The sequence below is a fragment of the Pipistrellus kuhlii genome, unplaced genomic scaffold (assembly GCF_014108245.1).
Source record: "Pipistrellus kuhlii isolate mPipKuh1 unplaced genomic scaffold, mPipKuh1.p scaffold_m20_p_17, whole genome shotgun sequence".
Classification (NCBI taxonomy): Eukaryota; Metazoa; Chordata; class Mammalia; order Chiroptera; family Vespertilionidae; genus Pipistrellus; species Pipistrellus kuhlii.
Window position 1 is genome coordinate 3,768,458 of NW_023425482.1, and position 23,979 is coordinate 3,792,436.

Consider the following 23,979-nt stretch of genomic DNA (forward strand, 5'->3'; position numbering starts at 1 on the left):
GTCTTGAAGTTAACTATTATAGTATCCCATAATCCCAGATTTTCACACCATTGTTTAAAGGAGAATAGCCCCACTAGTGTGTGAGCATCAACCTTTGAAGCAGGAGGTCACAGACTGATTCCTGGTCATGGCATGTGCCTGGGTTGCAGTTTTGATCCTCAGTGTAGGGTGTACAGGAGGGTGACCAATTAGTCTCCACAATGAATCTCTCTCCCTCTCCCTTCTTCTCTGAAATAAGTGTGTGTTTTTTAATTTCAATGAGGATAAATACTCAATTTTGTAGAGGCTACTAGGCCAAGAACAAAGTGAGAGCTGGCTGGAGTTTTTGTCCTTGTGAAATAGAGCAAACATGCAAACTACACTTTTTCATGAATGGAGTTATTATAGCCAAAGGTTTTTTAACAGAAAACATTTTGGTTCCTAAATTTTAAAGAAGAATATTCTAAAATTAACTTTATATTTAATGAATATTTTAAAAAACAACCTTATTTTCATCTTTTAAAGAGATGCACTGTTGTTTCTTTTCAGATATCTTTTTAGGTGAACCAGTCAAGGAATCCACTTTACATTTCATAGTTTTATCTGAAAAATAAAAATAGTGATAAAAGGTGTTATTAATAAATAGAAAATATGACAAAAATAAAATCATAAAATCTTAATGCATAAAATTATGGAATAGAGTTTTATATTAAATCTTACTTGAGGGAATTAAATTTTAATTTTAAGTATTAATGTTTTAAGTATTATATATGTCTCTTCCCACCCCCCCCTCATTAACCATTCCCCAGCCAACTCCCACCCCCAGGAAATGTCCTCACCCTCCTACTGTCTCTGTCCATTGATTATGCTTAAATGCATGCATACAAGTCCTTTGGTTGGTCTCTTGAGAAAATTTTAAAATCTTGTTTCAACCCTTCTTATTAGAAAATAGTTTAAAAATTCCTTTACACTGGATTACTAAGAGTTAAATATAATATACTACTGTAACTTGGCATACTCTACTTTCCAAAGGGCCAGAACATGTCTCCCAACACATATGCTCTTCTTACAATGTGATTTTGACACTTCTTCCCACTGAGAGATGGGCTCTATATTCCTTTCCAATGATCCTGGGTTGGCTTGTAAACAACATGTGACTTCTAAAGCTAGATCACAGAAATGTCATGTACTGCGACTTGCTCTCCTGGATTCCGGCTTATTTCTGAAACTCAGTCACCATAGTTGGGAGGAAAGTCCAAGCAATCACATGAAAAAGCCACGATAGGAATTTCATATGACAGCCCAGCTGAAGTCCCAGGTAAAAGCCAGCATCAACTGCCAGACATAGGACTGAATAAATCTTCAAATGAATCAAACCATTTAGTTACTACCAGCCTTCGAGTCTTCCCAACCGAGGCCCCACATACACTGTAGAACAGAGTTAAAGCCTTTCTAGTGTGCCCATACTGAATCGCTGACCACAGAATCCATGAGCATTATCAAATGGTGGTTTCACAACACTGATTATTATGTTTGTTATATAGCAACAACTGGAACACCAATTATAACTCAGTTCAGCAATGATTTGGGGTAATTGTGAGTTTCACTTATTAATAGCACAATGGATAGAAAACATATTAAAAAACAAGCTGAAGTTGAATGATCAGGAAGTGGCAAGTTTCTGAAGAGGACTCTTTCAAATATATTTATCCTCTAGGACTAAATTTAAATTGTGAAAAGTGACAAAATTTGCCTAGTGAATAATTTGGATAATTAAGCTGGGTAAAAATTAAGGTGTAACTCCACAAAAAAGGGGGGGGGGGAATTCAACCCAGCAATCATTTATTAGAGTATTACAGAACAATTCTGGAAAAGTGTTAGTACTCTAAGTATCAATAAGAGAAACACAAATTAAATGACAAGGTATATTCCTGGCCAGTTTGGCTCAGTGGATAGAGTGTCAGTCCTGGTTGGATTCTGGACAAGGGCACAAAACCTGGTTGCAGGCTCAATCCCCAGATCGGTGAGGGTGCATTCAGAAGGCAACCAATGGATGTGTCTCACTCACATCGTCGTTTCTCTTTACCTCTCCTCATCCCTTCCACTCTATCTAAAAATCAATGGAAAAAATATCCTCAGGTGAGGATTAAAAGAAAGAGGATAAGATATACCTTTCACCTATTGAATAAATCACTGAAATCACAAATTCGTTTGATGCCATCATAAATGTAAAAAAAAAAAAATGCCACCTCACAAAGGTCTGCAAAGAGGTGAAGCTTCACATCTGAGGAAATGAGGATAAAACAACAGTTTAAAAAGAACTCCTATATAAATCTATTGAAAATATCCAAGAGATAAAAGAAGAAATAGTATACATGAAACAAAACAGATGGCTATGAAAACACAGGCAAACATAAAGAAGAACCAGTAAAATGCTAAGCAGTAAGAAACAGTGATAAAATTGAAAACTCAAAAGATGAAGTAAATACTGACCTAGAAGCAAAGGGAAAAATGGAAATTTAAAGAATTAAACTACGAAAACTTTTCAGAAATCAGTTCAGAGAAATGAAAAAATTCAAAAAAGAAGCTAGAAAATGATAATAAAAGAACACACTAATTTATGGCCAGTAGATTCAGGAAGAGAGGTAAGGGGAAATCTTTGAAAACATTAAAATTTAAAACTTTTCAGAAATTCATGTTAAACATGAATTCAGTAATTGAAAAATTCCAAGTGTTAATAAATGAATATTGAACCATCCACTCTTAAATATATTAAACTACAGATTGTCAAGATAAAGATAAAATCTAAAAAGTCAATCAACAGGACATACTAAGAACTTACAAAAAAATAATCAACTGTCAGAGATCAGAAGAAAATGGAATACTATCTTTTTTTTTTTTTTTTAAATCCTCACCTGAAGATGTTTTTTATTGATTTTAGAGAAAGGGGCAGAGAATCATCAAGTAGTTCCACCCATATGCTTCCTGACTAGGGATCAAACCCACAATCTAGGTTATGTGCCCTGACTTGGAGTTGAACTACCAGTTAATAGTATGAACTATTAACATATGTACTTGAGGAAAAAGTAAAACCAGTAGTGCAATACTACTAATAATAACCAACATTTACTTAGTGTGTTATTGTGCATCAACATATTCTATATGTTCATTGCAGCATTATTTACAAATGCCAATGAAGCAGCCCAAGTGTCCATCAGTAGGTAAGTAGATTAAAAAAAAACAAAAACCTGTGGTACATTTATACAATGGAATACTACTCAGCCACAAAAAAAACAAAAAACCTTATCTTTTGCAACAGCATACATATTTAACCACAGTAAATGTACATGACTTTTTACAAAATCATAGGTGGCACTTATAATAGGAGAAATGGAAACTAATCTAAGACACTATTTTTTACTTGCAGATTGAAAAAAAAAAACAAAGATTTGGAATACTCTTCTGCTGGTGAGGCTGTGGGCAAAAATTGGCACAATCTCCCTAGATTCCCAGTGGGACTCCAGGATGATATGGCACCTATGCACAAGCACCTGGCAATCTATAGATATAAAAGCTTAAGCGACCATCACGACCGAATGACCGGATGACCAGCCAGTAGCTATGACATGCACTGGCCCAAACCTTGCTGCTGGGGTCCTAACAGCCCTGAATCTGGTTCACCCAGACCCCAGACCCAGACAGGAGCAGAATCGGCTGTGGGTAGCTTGCTGCTGGGTCCAACCTCCCGTGGTCCCTCCCCCTGGCAAACTGGCCCCCTCCCCAATTGGCCCTGATCACTGGCCAGGCCAAGGGAACCACCCATGCACAAATTTATGCTCCAGTGTTCTAATAAAAATCAACCTTTAACCCAGAAGTCCTTTTTCTAGAAATCTACATAGGAAATATATCACCATGAACATAAAATAATGTGTACTGGGAAACACTGTATACTCACGTGTATATACTTATTTTTTGTGTGTGGGGGGTTATTGCACTTATTTATGGTTAACAAAATTATACAGGTTTCAGGTGCACAATTCCACAACATATCCTCTGTGTACTGTGTGTTCACCAACCACATCAAGTCTCCTTCCATCACCATTTATCCCCTTTACTCTCATCCACCTCCCCACCTCTCCATCCACCCCCACAGCAGTCATCACTGTTGTCCCATGAGGTTTTTCTCATTTTGCTCAATCCCTCCACCCCACCACCAAGCCCTGCATCTCTCACCCTGAAGCTGTTAGTCTGCTCTCTGAGTCTGTCTCAATTTTGTTAGTTCATTTTGTTCATTAGATTCAACATATGACTGAAATCATATGGTACTTGCCATCTTTCTCTAACTGGCTTATTTCACTCTTAGCATAATGTTCTCCAGGTTCATCTATGCTGTCACAAAGAGTAACATTTTCTTCCTTTTGATGGAAGAGTAGTATTCCACTGGGTAAATGTACCACAGCTTTTTTATCCACTTACCTACAGATGGACACTTGAACTGCTTCCATATCCTGGTTATCCTATCTAATAAAGAGGGGATATGCTAATTGATGTCACACCCTCACAAGATGGCAGTGTCCACAGTCAATAAAGTGAATATGCTAATTGACTCACATCCTCACAAGATGGCATGCCCACAGCCACAAGATGGCAGCACCCAGTCCCCTCATCCCTGCCTCATCCAGTCAGAGTACCCCAGTTCCCTCAGCCCTGCCTTATCCAGCCAGAGTCCCCAAGTCCCCTTAGCCCTGCAGGTAAAGGCAGTTGGGGGAGATTATGCTGACAGGAGAGCGGTTAGGCATCAATCAGGCCAGCAGTGGAGCAGTTATGGGGCTATCAGGCTGGCAGGTAGAGTGGTTAGAGGCAATCAGGCAGGCGAGTGGTTAGGAGCTAGCAGTCCCAGATTGTAAGAGGGATGTCCCAGATTGGAGAGAGTGCAGGCTGGGCTGAAGGACCAACACCCCTTCCCCCAGCCCATGCACACACTTCGTGTACCGGGCCTCTAGTTGTAAATACTTCAATCAACATAGGAATACAAATATTCTCTCAAATTAGTATTTTGGGTTCCTTTTGGATAAATTCCCAGAAGTGGAATAACAAGGTCATAAGGCAGTTTTAATTTTTAAAAAATATTTTTTATTGATTTCAGAGGGGAAGGGGGATGAAAACATCAATGATGAAAGAAAATCAATGATCAGCTGCCTTCTGAATGTCCCCCAATTGGGATCAAACCCACAACCTGGGCATGTGCCCTGACTGGGAATCAAACTGACCTCCTGGTTCATAGGCTGACACTCAACCTCCGAACCACATTGGCCAGAGAAGAGACACAGAGAGAAACACTGATGTGAGAGAGACACATCGATTGGTTTCCTCCCAGCTTGTAACCAAGGTACATGCCCTTGACCAGAATTGAACCTGGGAATCTTCAGTACTTGGGCCAACACTCTATCTACTGAGCCAAACCAGCTAGAACACTTAATGACATTCTGATGAATAAATATTTGTGGATTAGGGGAATGAAAGCTGATCTGTCATAGATGTCAAGACCATATTTAGAATTGATAAACCTATAAAGAACTAATCAAGGTTTTAAGCCTTAAGGTATTACAAATAGTGGTACATGCCAAAACCAGTTTGGCTCAGTGGATAGAGCGTCGGCCTGCAGACTGAGGGGTCCCAGATTCGATTCTGGTCAAGGGCATGTACCTTGGTTGCGGGCACATCCCCAGTGGGGGGTATGCAGGAGGCAGCTGATTGATGTTTCTCTCATCGATGTTTCTATCTATCCCTCTCTCTTCCTCTCTGTAAAAAATCTATATATATATATATATATATATATATATATATATATATATATATATATATATATTTTTTTTTTTTTTTTTTTTTTTTTTTTTTTTAAATAGTGGTACAGCCGAAACCGGTTTGGCTCAGTGGATAGAGCGTCAGCCTGCGGACTGAAAGGTCCCAGGTTCGATTCCGGCCAAGGGCATGTACATAGGTTGCGGGCATATCCCTGATAAGGAGTGTGCAGGAGGCAGCTGGTCAATGTTTCTCTCTCATCGATGTTTCTAGCTCTCTATTCCTCTCATTTCCTCTCTGTAAAAAACCAATAAAATATATATTTTTTTAAAAATAGTGGTACATATGTCTCCTCCTCCCCCACCCCTACAACCTTCCCACTGGCCTCCCCTACCCACGGGCACTTGCCCTCATCTCCCCACCCCCAGTGTCTTGCGTCTGTTGGTTGTGCTTATATGCATGCATACAAGATCTTCGGTTGCTCTCTTACCACCCCCCTCAACCCTTCCTTACCTTTCTGCTGTAGTTTGACAGTCTATTCGATGGTTCTTTGCCTCTATTTTTGTTCAACAGTTTGCAATTTTTTTTATTATTCATAAATAAGTGAGATCAGCTGAAACCGGTTTGGCTCAGTGGATAGAGCGTCGGTCTGCGAAATGAGGGGTCCCAGGTTCGATTCTGGTCAAGGGAATGTACCTTGGTTGTGGGCACATCCCCAGTAAGGGGCGTAAAAGAGGCAGCTGATCGATGACTCTCTCATCAATGTTTCTAACTATCCCTCTCTCATCCTCTCTGTAAAAAAGTCAATAAAATATATATTTTTAAAAATAAGTGAGCTCATATAGTATTTATCTTTCACTGACTGGCTTATTTCATTTAGCATAATGCTCTCCAGATACATCCATGCTGTTGCAAATGATAAGGATTCCTTCTTTTTATAGCAGCATAGATTTCCATTGTGTAGATGTACCACAGTCTTCTAATCCATTCATCTGCTGATGAGCATTTAGGCTGTTTCCAAATCTTAGCTATTGTAAATTGTGCTGTTATGAACATATAGGTGCATATATGCTTTCTGATTGGTGTTTCTGTTTTCTTGGAATATATTCCTATAAGTGCTATTACTGGGTCAAATGGCAGTTCCATTTTTAATTTTTTGAGGAAACTCCATACTGTTCTCCACAGTGGTTGCATCAGTCTGCATTCCCACCAGCAGTGCATGAGGGTTCCTTTTTCTCCCCATCCTCTCCAGCACTTGTCATTGGTTGATTTGTAGAGGTATCTGTCACCAGTGGCTGCAAGGTCCTACTTTGCGTCTGAGACCAGACTTGGTGGTGCTGAGGCCAGGATCCTAATCTTAAGCAGCTCTATTTTTCAAGATGGTCTGGTCTCTGTGTCCGCGTTGGCCGCCCCCCAGAATGTCCACACTGGCAACGGAGCTTCGCTGTCTAAGTCTGTCCAGTTTGGCAGCCTCTTGGAAGACGGCAGTATCTAACTGTCCCTAACTCACAGACTCACAGACACACACACACACACACACCACATCCACACACTCCTCTATCGCTCCCTCACTCTCTCATACTCTCTCCCTCCCTACCTTTCTGCCAGTTGCCATCTTCAGATCTAATCAGAGTTATTTTAAGATTTGGAGATAACTGCCAAAATAAATGGCTAAGAAAAAAGCCTGGGGTGAGAAGATTTTGGACAAGAGAAAATTACTTTTTATTACAGCCTTTCTGTATTATTTGATTATTTAACCAAGTATTTTTTAAAATATTAAAACTTTGACTAAAAAGTAAAATAAAGCAACTTTAAAGAGAAATATCAAAAATTAATCACAATGATTAGAAGGAAAAAGAAATCTTTGTTTAGATAAATAACAATAATATTGTGGTTTTTATGGTTTTTATTTTTTTTAATATTTTTATTAATTTCAGACAGGAAGGGGGAGAGAGAGAGAGAGATAGAAACATCAATGATGAGAATCATTGGTCTGGATGCCTTCTTCACCTCCCACAATGGGAGATCGAGCCCACACCTGGGCATGTGCCCTGATCAGGAATCGAATTGTGACCTCCCAGTCAACACTCAATCACTGAGCCATACCAGTCAAGCTAATACCTTCATTTTTACGTGACAATCCAATAAAATCTCACATTTTATTTACCATCAACTTTTTCCTATTCAAAGACATGCATAGTTGATTGCAACACTGATGTAATACAGAACAATTGGAAACAATGACTATCCAGCTATCTGGGGCTACTTAGAATAATAATGGCATATTCACACAATAGAAAGCTGTGCAATGATTAAACACAACATAAATGCCTTGTATTTTCCCTGTTCCAATGAAAATGAAAGAAACACAAATTGAAAGAACACATTCCCACCAGAGTCTCCTTTCAGCAGCAATTCTAATTTAAGATCCCTACAGGAGGCAGATCAGTATCTGGGGCAGGGCTGCAGGTGCTAAGCTATGTGAACTCTGTTCATGAATGACCCACCTAATAAATTCAATGTGACAGAAGTAATGCCTCCCCACTCGCAGAGAAGGCAATGGGACTGATAACCCGACAGTCTCATGTCAGAGCCCATATCCTTAAACTCACGTTATACTGGACACATTTGACCTAAAAAGAAGTTCAGCCATATATTATGTGAAAAACACTACACAGAGTTATATATATCGAATAGTAGAATCCCATTTCTGGAAAATAAAAATTGTATTCACACTCTCACATCTGGAAAACTTTTGGAAAAAGGCTCCAAAATTTTAATAAGTGGGTATAAAAATCACAGATGTTTGAAATTTTTATTATCTGTATTTTTCTATATTTAACATTACCAAACTAATTAAAAACAATTTTAAGTAAAGGGAATATTTTACTTGACTAAAGCTATAACTTAGTTGAGATTTACTATGGATGCATATGAAATATTATATCCACAAGTACGTGTACACCCAATGTAGTAACAAAATTGTTTAGGAATTACCACAGGGTGAGCCAAGCATCAAAGATGCTGGCAGATTTCACCCATGTCCAACAATTTCCATTAATTTAATATCATAAAGATATGAAATTAAAGATTGCATATTTCTGCTCTAATAAAGGTGTCTTTCTTATTGTTATGTATCCCATTACTTAAAATAAAAATCAATCATATATACATATATATACTCTGAGGATAAATAACTATCATTTACCTATATCTGGGCTGGAATAAATCAGTTCTATGATACATGAACAAGTGCCTGTTATGCTCCTTACATTATTATCAAATCTTGTAAGTATGAATTGAGCATCGATTAATTTGCATGGCAAATTATCTTTGTCAGCAAGACATCACAAACTGGTCCCATTAAATTAAGAAAAGAGAGAAATACCATAGCCCCCTTCTAAACGACCCTTATTATCTTCAGACCATTAAGAGGGTTGTTTTATGCTGCTTCTGAAAAGAAGCAAGCAAGTAGAACTTACCCAGGATAGTAGCTGTTGGCCCTGGATCACTCACAACACGCTTGGGCCACGAATGCTGGAGAGACTGCGCCAGAAAAGTTAAACCATGTGACTCTGACAAAAATAATATATTTCAGGATTAAAGCATGAAATTAAACCCAAATACAAATGTGAATTATTTTACATACTTCTGCTCTCACTTTTAATAGTAAGGTTATAGGTGACATTGCTCCTCAATAGGAAAGATGTGAAGGACTAAAGAAAACTGAATGTAGAAATAGGTGAAGTGTTTCCATTGTCCATGACTGATTTTTCTCATATATTCATGCTATTAACTAGTTCTTTTAAACAACAAACAAAAGCTTGTTTTGGCAGTATCTCTGAATTATGAACACATGGACAGACTCCTGAAAACATAATTTCACGTTAATAAGAAATTGAGAATAGTTTTTTCCTGTTCTCATAAAAACAAGCTGTAGCAGCTTTAGGACCTCAAAACTTGTAACACACTCACTAAGTATGTAATTAAAGTGTTAAATTGAGAGTTCAAGTCCCTGTCTCTGTATTGGGAAACATTTATACAACTATATCAAAACATTAAGATTCAGGTGGGGGAGGGGAGAGCTAGAAAGGGTCAATGGGGGGAAAAGACGTTAAGTGATACTTTCAACAATAAAGATTTAAAAACACACACACACTAAGATCTCTATAAATAAAACAATTTAAAGGAAACATATCGGTGAGGAGTTACTCACTTTCCATTCCTTGAGAATCTTTTCCTTGCAAAAACATTGGCCAAAGACTAAGTGCTGGATTGAGTTTATTGGGAAAGGATGCTGACTTTATACTCAATCTTGGTTTCTCTAAAGAATCAAAGTTTTTATTCTCCATGGGTGATACATAACAAGCGAAGTTCTTTGCAACCAGGTCATCATTAACACAAACCTGTACAATTTTAAACATTTCATGAATTATAAGACAAATATAGTTAAATGACTATTCAGAAAATATTCCAAATTAACCACAATTATGATCCTCAAAAAAATTATTTTATAGAACATAATTTGATAGAACTTGATCTCTTGATTGCTGCACTTGTAATGATGAACCAGATATTTCTGACCATTCTTTCAGATAAGAAAAACAATAAGAATCCATATGAAATACTAAACAAAAAATCTTCTTAAAAGCACTGAAGAGCTAACATAACTTTGCCATGTAAAGATCGGGGTGGAGGGAGGGACGCAAAGACAAAATACAAGTCAGAAAAGGAAAAACTGATAAATCAAACCTTATCAAAATTTAAAATTTCTGCTCTTAAAAACATACTGTTAGAACAATCCAAAGACAGGAAGAAAACGTTTCTAGCCCTGGCCAGTGTGACTCAGTTGACTGGACATAGTCTGGTACACCAGAAGGTTCAATTCCTGGTCAGGGCACATGCCCAGGTTGTGGGGTTGATCCCCAGGAGGGGTTGTCCATGAGGCAGCCGTTCAATGCTTTGCTCCCACATCAATGTTTCTCTTTCCATTTCTCTCTCAAAAAATCAATAAAATTTAAAAATATATTTTTCTAAATAACTTATCTGGATGGATGTGAACCCAAAACATTTAAAAACTGTAAAAACTAAAATAAAAATTAAAAAAAAACCTGTAAAAACTCAATATAAAGAAAAAAAACAACCCATAAAAAATGAGTGAAAGATAGTAATTCAAGCAGCATGGAAAAGCACACTGTGAAGTGTATAATTGACCACTGTGCTGTACATCTGAACTAATGCAATACGGAATGTAAACTGTAAAAAAAAAATTACTTAACATAATGGTACTGGCATAAAAACTGATACATGAAATAGAATAGAGAGCCCAGTAATAAGCCCGCACAGATACAGTTAGTTTACTTATGACAAAGGGCCAAGAATATACAACAGAGAAAGAGCAGTCTTTTCAGTAAATGGTACTGAGAAAAATTGGACCACTACCTTACACCATACACAAAATTAACTCGAAAATGGATAAAGGACTTGTATATAAGACCTCAAATTATTAAAATTCCTACAAATTAAACCCTAGGTGGTAAGCCCTTTGACATCAATCTTGACGATGATTCTTTTAATTTGATACCTATTGGTATCAAAGAAAACAAAAGCAAAAACAAACAAGTGGCACTACATCAAACTAAGAAGCTTCTGCACAATAAAGGAAGCCTTAAACAAAATGAAAAGGCAACCTACTGAATGGGAGAGCATATCTGCAAATCATATATGTGATATGGAATTAGTATCCAGAACATATTAAAAAAAATCCAAATAAAAAATGGGCAGATCTGAAGACAATTTTCCACAGGAGACATACAGATGGCCAACAGGTACATGAAAAGATGCTCAATATCACTATCAACAGGGGAATGCAAATTTAAACCACAAAGAGATACCACTACTCATCTATAAGAATGACCATGCAAGTGTTGAAGATAATGTGGAAGTAGAACTCACATACACTGCTAAGGGGATTTTAAATGGTCAACCATTTTGGAAAACTATTTGATAAACATTTTGTTTGTTTGTTTGTTTTCTTAAATCCTCACCCGAGGATATTTTATTCATTGATTTTTAGAGAGACTGGGAGGGAAGGCAAGACGGGGAGAGAAAGAGAAACATCAGTGTGAGAGACACACATGGATTCATTGCCTCTGGCACACACCCCAATCCTTTAGTGCACAGACTGACACTCTACCACTGAGCCACACCGGCCAAGGCTTTGGTAGTTTCTCAATATCTACTATCCAGAAATGAAAGCATAGGTCCACAGGAAGTCTTGTACATGAATATTCACAGCAGTTTTTTTTAATATATTTTATTGATTTTTTACAGAGAGGAAAGGAGAGAGATAGAGAGCTAGAAACATCGATGAGAGAGAAACATCCACCAGCTGCCTCTTGCACACCCCCTACCGGGGATGTGCCCGCACCCAATGTACATACCCTTGACTGGAATGGAACTTGGGACCTTTCAGTCTGCAACGCTCTATCACTGAGCCAAACCAGCTTCAGCCACAGAAGTTTTATTTGTAATTACCCAAAGTGGCCACAACTCAAATGTCCATCAACAAGTGAATGGATAAACACACAAGTTTATCCAGAAAAAAACAATATCTTTATTTTTGACAATAAAAGGAATAACATGGATGGATCTTAAAATAACTTTGTTGAGTGAAAGAACCCAGGCAAGAAAATGAAGATGCTGATGATGGGAAGGCAGACTGCAAGATAGTGTGTGAGTGAGAAAACAAAGGGAGAGTGTGTGGGTCACACGGGGAGTGTTTGTTGGTGAGTTGAAAGACAGATATACTCGAGGAGAATGTAGAGGACTGCTGGATGGGGCTCCCTGACCGGGCAGCCCCCACTGCTGCTAGGTTCCCTCCCGGAGTGACCAGCTCAGATGAGGAGACCGTGCCATCTTGAAGGGGAAAGTGATGTTATCAGAAGCCTGAAAAAGCCCAGGAAATCTACAACTACGGCTCCCAATGAACAGTTACAAACCCGAGAACACTCGTCCCAAGTGGTCCAAGCACGCGGATTCAGAGGAGCTCTACACTCCCTCCCAGAGAGGTCAGATTTCCTCTGGGATAAGGTGAGGTCTGTAGTTCCTGCAGGAGAGAGAAATGCACCCACAGTAGGTACTGGAGGACCTGGGGAAGTCTGTGGCTAGAAAAATCGGTGGCTGTTGGGGGGGGAGGGGGCAGTCCATGAATGATGAAAGGGGTCCTCAAAGATGCTAATAGAAGGGAACTTTAAAAAGCAACCCAATTCATCTGGGTGCAAAAGGACAGCCTAAAATTTTTAAAAGTGTGCCAGCTGCTTAGACCCAAGGGGAAAAAAAGACTGCGCAGACTTGCTTGCACACAGCCCCAGAGTTCGCACAGTTAATCTTCCTTCCTTCCTTCTTTCCTTCCTTCCTTCCTTCCTTCCTTCCTTCCTTCTCTTTCCTTCCTTCCTTCCTTCCTTCCTTCCTTCCTTTTTCTTTTTCTTTTTCTTTTTCTTTTTCTTTTTCTTTTTCTTTTTCTTTTTCTTTTTCTTTTTCTTTCTTTTTTTCCTCTTTAAATCCTTGCTTCTGATTACTAAGCCCAATACATAGGATCACACAACTGGGGACACTCTAAGAGACTGCAAGGAAAAGTTGTTTTTCTGGAACCTGGGGATCAGAACAGGAAATAACCATCAGAGAACCAGCTCTGGGGCAACCCACTCCCATAAACCGGTATTTAGTGCCACAGGAAAAACAAAATCTAAACACTAGCTAGAGAGGATCTATAGCCCCCGAGGTCAATCCAGAAACACTGCCACCCAGGGGTTGAATCACAAATTGACTCTTGTGTAAAACACAAATAAAGGAATATGAGAAATAATGATGTACTGCCTGCTTAAAAATCAGGACTGGCTTACAACTGAGGAGCAGGGAACTTCAATACTGTCCTGACTAGGAAACAGGCATGTCAAACAGAACAGTAGAGGAAGTGAATGACCTTCATTACTGACATTTGTTTTCATCTTTTACTTAAAAAACTATTTTTTTCTTTTTTCCTCGCTTGATTTTTATCTTTTTAATTATTACATTTTTATTTTCAATCAGTATTATTACTAATATTATTTTACTTTTTTTTAAGCATCATTTTATTTTCTCTTTATTTTACTTTGGGATTAGTGTCCTTCATTCTATTTTCAACTTTCCTTAGCATCATTTTACTCAATCTCTACTTTACCTTTATGCCATCACTCTCTTCCTCACTTTTATCCTTTTGTTGTCCTGCTTCTCTTACCTGATTCCTGCTTTAGATTTCCCCTATGACTTATTTTACCCTGTTAAAATTTCAACCTACTTATAAATCTAATTCCCAATCCCCTGCTTCAAATCCATACACACCTCTCCTCTTTCTTCACTATCAAAAAAATTTTCCTTTTTGTTGTTGTTGTTGGCTTGATTATATCAATTTTTTATGCTTGTTTGAGTTATTATTTTGCTTATTCTTTTTGTTTTCTTGGTGGGGGTTTTTTGTTTTTTTGCTTCTGTTTTGCCTCACCTCACTTGATATTAGTTGTTATTTGCAATTTGCATTCATCTCCAGGTACTTGTTGCTGACATGTGTTGGGATTAGTGGCTGTTCTATTGGAGTTTCTCCATACACACACACACACACACACACACACACACCCCATATTTTCCGGCGTATAAGACGACCCCCTAATTTTACAGTTAAAACATAGGTTTAGGCCTATATTCGCTGTATAAGACTACCCCCCACTTCCGAGGCAACACCAGTTCTTTTTTTAATAGACCGCCTCTCTGAATCTGGCCAATCTTAGCGGGCTATTTTTCATTTCAAAAGACGTGTTATATGCCGGAAAATACGGTGTGTGTGTGTGTGTGTGTGTGTGTGTGTGTGTATTTTTTCCTCCCTTCTTTCTTATTCTCTCTCTCTTCACTCTTACTTTTTTCCTTTTCCCAATTTAATTTTTGCACTCTTTTCTCTCTCTCTCTCTCTCTCTCTCTCTCTCTCTCTCTCTCTCTCTCAATCTCTCCCCCCGCCCCCATTCTCTCCTATCCTCTAATTCTCCTTTCTCTGGTGGTCACCTTTATTCGGGGCTATTAATATCGTGAATATATTTGTGTTCAGTGCCTTGTGTGTTCTACCTTGTTGTATTGTATTCTGTGCCTTAAAATCAACACAGGAGATAGAAAACTACATAACTAGACATGCGGAGAAGAGAGATCATGGGGAGACAAAGAAACAGCCAGCATACGGGGGGGGGGGGGGGGAGCAAGCATTATCAGAAAAGGAAGTAAACGAAATGGAGGAAAGCAATATGTCAGAGAAAGAATTCAGAGAAATGGTCATAAGATGGATGAAAACAATGGAAGACAAATTCAACAATATGTATAAGAACTAAGAGAAAATGAAGAACCAAGACGAAATGAAAAATGACATCACTGTTGTAAAGAACTCAATAGTAAGCATCAAGGTAGACTAGAAGAAGCAGAGTTAGGGAAAAAATACCCAAGTAGAGCAGCTTCTAAAAAAAAAAATTAAAAAGCAGGAGGAGAGCCTAAGAGAACTTTGGGACAACACAAAATGAAACAACATCCGCATTATAGGGGTCCCAGAAGGAGAGGGGACTGAGTAAGAAATAGAAAACCTGTTTGAAGAAATAATGATAGAAAACTTCCCTGATATAGGGAAGAAAAAATCCCCCACAAATCCAAGAAGCTCAGAGTCCTAAGCAAAATGAACCCCAAAAGACCTATGCCAAGGCACATTATAATTAAATTGGCAAACACCAACAACAAAGTAAGAATCTTCTAAGCACCCAGAGAGAGACAGAAAGTTACCTACAAAGTATCTCCCATCAGATTAGTGACTAATTTCTCAAAAGAAACACATCAGGCCAGAAGGGAATGGAATAAAATAAAAATTGAGTGCCATTCTACAAAATAGCCAGGTCTTCAAAGATGAGGAAAGACTGAAGAACTGTCTCATCAGACTGAGGAGATTAGAGACATGACAATCAGATACAATGTGGGATCTTCATTCAGATCCTAGCACAGAGAAAGAAAATTAGTGGGAAAACTGCCAAAATTCAAATAAGATCTGTAGATTTTCTAAAAATAGTATTTTTATCAGTTTCAATTTTCTGGTTTTAATCACTGAATCACTGGTTTGTATGATTAACATGAAGAGAACCCAGGTAAAGGATATACACAACTCTCCATTATTTTTACATCTTGTTTATAACTATAAAAATATTTCAAAGTAAATTTTTTAAATAAATCTGTGATCTAGTTTGACCTCTATGAGCCCCAAACAGCCTAAATCAGCATCTCATCTACCTCCACACAAGGTGCTGAGCTGCACCCTTCATAAAGGCGACCAAATACTAACAGCTTATAATTAAAGCAGGGGGCTCACGTTATCTGAATTTTTTATTTTTTTTTAAATGCTCACTCGAGGATATTTGCCCACTGATTTTCAGAGAGAGCAGGAGAGAGAGAAAAAGACAGAGAGAAATCAATGTGAGAGAAATACATCGACTGATTGCCTCCTGCATGAGCTCTAACCAGGGCCTGGGCCAGAGAGGAGCCTACAACCGAGGTATGTGCCGTTGACTGGAATTGAACCCAGGACCTTTCAGTCTGCAGGATGACACTCTATCCACTGAGCCAAACCAGCCAGGGCTGTTATCTGAAGTTTTATAATGTGCACATATTATACATGATGAGAAAATTATGGGGTGGAAGAAGCAGTGAACTATACCAAATAAATGTATTTATGAAAATTACTAGAGCCAAAACTGGTTTGGCTCAGTGGATAGAGCATCGGCCTGCAGACTGAAAGGTCCCAGGTTCGATTCCGGTCAAGGGCATGTACCTTGGTTGCGGGCACATCCCCAGTAGGGGGTGTGCAAGTGGCAGCTGATCGATGACTCTCTCTCTCATCAATATTTCTAACTCTCTCAAAAAAAAAAATCAATAAAATATATATATTTTTAAATTACTAGAGGCTTGGTGTCCCTTGGGGGGTGTCCAACTGACTGTTTCAGCCCAATCCCTGGGCCATCAGACATCCCTCTAACAATCTGGGACTGCTGGCTTCTAAGTTCCCCCCTGCCAGCCTGTTCACCCCCACCTGCCCCCACTGCTGGTCTGGTTGCCCCCAGCTGCACCCCCGCGCCAGCCTGGTCACCCTTCACTGCTCTCCCCAGCTGGCCTAGTTGCCCCTCACTGTCCCTCCACCGGCCTGGTTGCTCCAAATTGCCCCCCCCCCCCCCCCCCCCCCCGGCCAGCCTGGTTGCCCTTCACTGTCCCCCCTGCTGGCCTGGTCATCCCACACAGCCTGCTGTTTGGTTGTTACCGTAAGGGCGTATTTGCATATTACCATTTTATTAGTAAAGACCAATTTGTATATTACCCTTTTATTAGTACAGATGTTCTCTTATAAGGAAATAACATTTCATACTCATCACAATAGGAATAATTTCTTGCCCATTACTAAATAAAATGCTGTCTAAATAAAACACTAAAGTAATTATTGAAGTAATAAAAAGAAGAAACAGTCCTGCTTACTTCTGATCTAAGCCAGACCTTGAAAGTTTAAGAAAATGTCTATGTTGTGTAAATGACATTGTTTCCTTTGGTGTTTAGTCTTTGTTTTATTAAGATTTTTAAACAATGGTAAACTATTTTTAAAATACAATTTTTTCACTTACTTTTTCATTCTTTATAGTTACATAAAGATAAACCTCAAAAGTATCATCTTCTACAGCACATAATTTGGCTTCCACCTTGGTAGTTGCTAAGTGGCATAAATGAAAACAGTAATTAGCTGATATCAAAAGTATATTTGAAACAATTTGACTATTTCCCACCTATTAATCTCTGCTAACCACTTCTGATTACCCAGTGCCACATGTCCGATGGCTTCCTCCTGCAGGTGGGTCTTAATGCAGGAGGGGTCTGGAGGTAGGCAAGTCGAGGGGAGGCTCTCCTGGCAGGCAGGAAGCCTGTATCCTCTGTCCCCAACCAACCACCATCTTTCATCTGAGTCCACTTTCCAAATGCCCACAGAGCAGAGCTCTTTACCCTCTCAGAGACTTACTAATCCAAACAGCAGCTCCATGTATGGGTACCTACTAGACACTATGCTAAGTCCTTTAGAAACGTATTTCATTTCACTCTTACCATAACCTTTGAGGGTCACTGTCCCAGTGAAGAGACAAGGCTCAGCAGTCACAAGCAGTATTCAAATCTAGGCACTCTGCCTCTTCCAAACTCTGACTCCCAGCATTCCCTAATAGGTTCACAAGGACCAAAACTCCAAAACCAGTGACCCTCACCCCCAACCTCCAATTTCTCAAAGCACCTGGCTGTTTCTTTAACACAGGGGTGGGGAAGATCTGGCACGAGGGCTATGAAATCATATAAAGCCCATGAAATCATTTGGTCTGGCCCTGCCAATGCATTAGGGGTGAGTTAATTAAATGTTTGACCAAATATAACAGGCTCTTTTTTTTTTTTTTTTTTTTGATTTTTTACAGAGATAGAGAGCTAGAAACATTGATGAGAGAGAAACACCGACCAGCTGCCTCCTGCACACCCCCCACCGGGGATGTGCCTGCAACCAATGTACATGCCCCTAACCGGAATCGAACCTGGGACCCTTTAGTTCACAGACCAACGCTCTACCTCTGAGCCAAACCGATTTCGGCTTAACAGGCTAATTCTTAACTTGATAATTTTGTATGGCCTGAGAATATTAAATCAGCCAGGTGTCTTTGACAGTAAAAAGTTTCCACATCCTGCTTTAACTGGACAGTGGGGCAGCAGAGGAGAAGGGCCAGGGCCTCAACAGGTACAGGTAGCACTCCAAGAGTTCACACCCACTTCTTCTCAAAACAGCCCTCAGAGGCTGGCACAGTTATTTGGCTCTTGATTGCCAGAGGTTTGGACAGTTGCCACAAATGAGTCTTCATATTATAATATATTGCTACATGCAACAATATGAAGAGAACATACTGCATAGATGCTCTGAGACAGTCTATACCTTTTAAATTAGCAATAATGATTACACAATAACTTAGGATTTTAATCGATTGCTGGTTCAGTAAAATGCATGTAAATTTATTTTGCAGTGCTTCAGCTTCTATGCAGACTAAGAGGCAAGCAGTGTTTTTGTGTCAGCATCTCTTACCCATACAGCCTCTTTCTAACTTCACCTCTCAATTACTGATATCCACACCCACCACAAAAAAAATTAATAAATAAAAAATAAAAAAATAAAAAAATCCAGGACTGCAATGTCACTGTGACATTGGGGTAGAAAAGGCTCCAGATAACTTTGAACCCATGTGAGGAGGATCAAACAGCTAAAAATGCACATCTCAAACCTCCCCACCTGAAGGTTAAACCACCATGGGTGTTGGTTCAAAGCGGCTGCAGATGGCACATTTGCCTTACCTTTTAGGATGTTCTGAAAGTACTGAACAGCTGCAGTGTCCCACTTCTTGGCGGGTCTGGAACAGTGGACAGATTCAATGTCATTAAATAAAAATCTGAGATCAGTACACTAACATCACTTTGTAACATACACTGGGTATTTCCAACATTTATTGACATATGATGCAGGTAATGGGGATGGTCCCAGCTGCTACCAGCAACAAGCTCCTCTCACTGCTGCTGCCTGCGCCTGTGCGCAAACTCTTCTAGAATGAGCCTGCCATCGTCTGTCCCAACACCATTGCCCCCAGTTACCTGGGACATAGCTGCCTCCCCAACAGAACACAAGCTCCCTGGGGAAGGAATCCTGAGTATGCAGTATTCAGCACAGGCTGGCACAAAGCAAGGGCTCCAAACATGATGGTCAAACCAACATCCTGAGAGTAGCCACTGTTGTCTCATGCTACTCCTCACTGTCGCCCATTTTCTATCATCTTGCCTTTTCCTATGCTTTGGAAAGAAAATCGCAAGACTTCTGCTCAAGATGGTGGCATAGATTAACATAGTACTCACCTTCTCCCACAACCACATCAAAATTACTAAACTATAGAACAACCATCATTCAGAACCAATTGAAATCTTACTGAAACCGAAGTCCTACAACTAAGGATATAAAGAAGCAGCCTCATCGAGATTGGTATAAGGGACAAGATTGGTAGGAGAGGTGGACACAGGGAAGTGAATGGTCCCACACTCATGTGTGGCACATAAAAATCGGTAGGGAAGAATGAGTGATAAAGATGAAGAGATTAAGAAGTACAAATTGGCCCAGTCTGGCATGGCTCAGTGGTTGAGTATCTACTTATGAATCAGGAGGTCATGGTTTGATTCTCAGTCAGGGCACATGACTGGGTTGCAGGCTTCGGGCTCACCCCCAGGCAGGGCATGCAGGAGGCAGCTGGTCAATGATTCTCATCATTGGTGTTCCTATCTTTCCCTCTCCCTTCCTCTCTGAAGTCGTTAAGAATATTCTTTTTAAAAAATAATATTTAAAAAAAGAAGTGCAAATTGGTTGTTACAGAATAGTCACAGGAATGTAAAGTACAGCACAGAGAATATGCTCAATAATATTGTAATAACTAAATATGGTGTCAGATGGGTGCAAGATTTATTGAGATGATCACTTATATCCATGGTCGTCAATCTGCAACTCGTGAGCCACATGCGGCTCTTTGGCCCCTTGGGTGTGGCTCTTCCACAAAATACCACGGCTTGGGTGAGTCTATTTTGAAGAAGTGGCGTTAGAAATTTAAAAAATTTGGTTTTCAAAAGAAATTTCAATCGTTGTACTGTTCATATATGGCTCTGTTAACTAATGGTTTGCCGACCACTGAGTTATATAATCTAATCATGGTGATGTACACCTGAAACTATACAATAATGTATGCTAACTGTAATTGAAAATAAAATAAAAAATTTAAAAAAAAGAAAACTGGCCCTGAGCAGTTTGGCTCAGTGCATAGAGAGTCGGCCTGCAGACTAGTGGGGGGGGGGGGGGGGTGTCTCATGTTCGATTCCAGTCAAGAGCATGTACCTTGGTTGCAGGCACATCCCCAGTAAGGGATGTGCAGGAGGCAGCTGATCGATGTTTCTAACTCTCTATTCCTCTGTAAAAAATCAATAAAGTATTTTTTTTTAAAGAAATTTTCAGGGAAAGCTATATGCAGAGGAAAATCAGGAGAAGCCAATATTTGGAAGCAAGGAACAAAAGTAAAATAAGGTTAGAGTGAATGTTTTGTTTCTCTGCTAGATTTATCAGAGATGCACCACCATCTTCCAAGGGTTTTTTTTTTAATTTAATAAATCTTTATTGTTCAGATTATTACAATTGTTTCTCCTTCCCCCCCCCACAGCTCCCCTCCACCCAGTTCCCACTCCACCCTCTGCCCTTACCCACCCCCCACTGCCCTCATCCACAGGTGTACAATTTTTGTCCAGTCTCTTCCCTCACCCTCCACACCCCTTTCCGAGAATTATCAATCCACTCCCTTTCTATGTCCCTGATTGTATTATATTCACCAGCTTATTCTGTTCCGCAGATTTTTAATTCACTTGATTTTTAAATTCCCGTGTTGATAGATATGTATTTGTTGTTCATAAGTTATCTTTACCTTTTTCTTCTTCCACTTCTTAAAGAATGCCTTTCAGCATTTCATAGAATATTGGTTTGGTGGTGGTGAACTCCTTTAGCTTTTTCTTATCTGTGAAGCTTTTTTTTTTTTAATAAGTTTTTATTGTTCATATTATCACAAATGTTCCTTTTTTTCCCCCCACCATTGCTCTCCTCCACCAGGTTCCCACCCCACCCTCTGCCCTTTCCCCACTCCCCATTGTCCTCATCCATAGGTGCACAGTTTATGTTCAGTCTCTTCCCACGCCCCCCTCTTCCCTTTTCCCCAAGAATCGTCAGTTCACGCCCCTTCCATACCTCTGATTCTATTATATTCAACAGTTACTATTGTTCATCAGATTTTTTTTTTTAATTTCCTTGGTTTTGAGATTCACTTGTTGATAGTTATGTTATTTGTTGTTCATAATTTTTATCTTTGTTTACTGTCTCTTCTGAAAGAACCCCCTTCAGCAATTCATATAATTCTGGTTTGGTGTTGATGAACTCCTTTAGCTTTTTTTTATTAGTGAAGCTCTTTATCTGACCTTCGATTCTGAGTGATAGCTTTGCTGGATAGATTATCTTTGGCTGTAGGTTCTTACTATTCATCACCTTGAATATTTCTTGCCATTCCCCGTCTGGCCTGCATGGTTTCTGTTGAGAAGTCAGCTGACAATCGTATAGGTGCTCCTTTATAGGTAACTACCTTCTTTGTTCTTGCTTCTTTTAATATTCTCTCTTTGTCTTTTGCTCTTGGAATTTTAAGTATGATGTGTCTCGGTGTGGTCCTCTTTGGATTCCTTTTGTTTGGAGTTCTGTGTGCTTCCTGGACTTGTAAGTCTAATTCTTTCACCAGGTGGGGGAAGTTTTCTGTCACTATTTCTTTCAGTATGTTTTCGATATCTTGCTCTCTCTCATCTTCTGGGACCCCCATAATTCTGATGTTGGTTCGCTTGAAGTTGTCCCAGAGGTTTCTTACATTATCTTCAATTTTCTGGATTCTCTTGCCTTCTAGCTTCTGTGGAGGAGTGTCTTCTGGCTCTTTATGTTCCAAATCTTTGACTTGATTCTTGCGATCTTCCCTTCTGTTTTTAGGACTCTGTAATATTTTTTATTTCAGACAATGTGTTCTTTATTTCTTGTTGATCCCTTATCATTTCTTGATCACTCCTTATTAATTCTAGTTGATCTCTTTTCATATCCTCATAGGTCTTATCCATCTTTTCTAGGAAATTCTTGAAAAACCTTATAAGCGTAGATTTGAACTCTATATCCAGACGCTTTTTGTCCTCCATTTCTTTCGTTTGTGATCTATTTTGTTGTCTCATTTTGCAGTTACAGATGGGACGGGGTTTCAGGGTGGAGCCTGCAGCTTTGGCTTCCGTCAGCCCCGCCCTATGTGGGTCCTTCAGTGCTCGCTGCCAGCGCCTCTGAGAGAAAGGTGCCCTCGATTTTCGCCTGCTGCCAAACAGTCTATGCTCTCCCCCAATGAGCCCAGTATTGGGGTTCAGTTCAGTTGGAAGTGGAATTGGAGGTGGCATTCAGAGCAGTCTGGAGCCCCAGTCTCCTTCCTGTCAGGGCAATCCCATAGCACAGCCGACTGTCCCTTCTCTGCGCGCAGTGTGTGTGCTGCCCCCAGGACCTCCTTTCGCCGCTTCCCCAGGGTTCCGCCTTACAGCCCGGCTCCCTATAGCTGAGCCTGAGTCCCTGGGGTCTGGCCTAGAACTGGGGTTCAGAGAAGTCGGGGGCCCAGCACAGTCGGAGTTTTATCTCCTTTCCGCTAGGGAATGCCCGCCAGGCACTCGGCCTCCCTCCTCTCCAGCTCCGTCCTCTCCACGCACCGCGCCTGGGTACCTTGGGCTTTTCCAGCTCCTCCGCGCCTCCTTCTGGTTTTCTCCTTGCTTCTCGCTGCAGAATTTCCAGTCAGTCAACCTTCCTGTAGTTCTGGGCAATGTCCATTTTATATTTTAGTTGTATTTTATTGAAATTGTTGTGTGCTGCTGTGGCTAGGTGTTCACTTGGGCGCAGCCATCTTGGATCCCATCTGTGAAACTCTTTATCTGACTTCCAATTCTGAATAACTTTACTAGGTAATCTTGGTTGTAACATCTTGCTATTCATCACTTTGAATATTTCTTGTCACTCCCTTCTGGCCTGCTTAGTTTCTGTTGAGAAATCAGCTGACAATCATAGGAATGCTCCCTTGTAGGTAACTAATTGTTTTTCTCTTGCTGCTTGTAAGATTCTCTTTGTCATTTGCTCTTGGCATTTTAATTATGATGTGTCTTGATGTGATCCTCTTTGGATTTCTTTTGTTTGGGGTTCTGTGCACTTCCTGGACCTGTAAGTCTATTTCTTCCCCCAAGTGGGGGAAGTTTTCAGTCATTATTTCCATCAAATAGGTTTTCAGTATCTTGCTCTCTTTCTTCTTCTGTCACCCCCATAATTCTGATGTTGGTATGCTTGAAGTTGTCCCAGAGACTTCTTACACTACCTTCAATTTTTTGGATTCTTTTTTCTTTTTGCTTTCTTATTTGAGTGGGGGGTGGGGGGGGAGGTTTGTTGTTTTTTTTTGTTTTTTG

At 39.7% G+C, this 23,979-nt stretch overlaps 1 protein-coding gene across 1 annotated transcript in view; it reads right to left on the minus strand.

The window, feature by feature from the left end:
* TDRD12 (tudor domain containing 12) overlaps positions 1–23,979 on the minus strand; it is a 117,803-nt gene that overhangs the window by 63,523 nt on the left and 30,301 nt on the right. Inside the window, exons 7-11 of the mRNA XM_045582895.1 lie at positions 19,249–19,304; positions 17,502–17,587; positions 9,998–10,187; positions 9,264–9,356; positions 485–582 (exon numbers count right to left, since the gene is read on the minus strand). Coding sequence (XP_045438851.1) covers positions 485–582; positions 9,264–9,356; positions 9,998–10,187; positions 17,502–17,587; positions 19,249–19,304 — 523 coding nt within the window. The remainder of the gene's footprint in view (positions 1–484; positions 583–9,263; positions 9,357–9,997; positions 10,188–17,501; positions 17,588–19,248; positions 19,305–23,979) is intronic.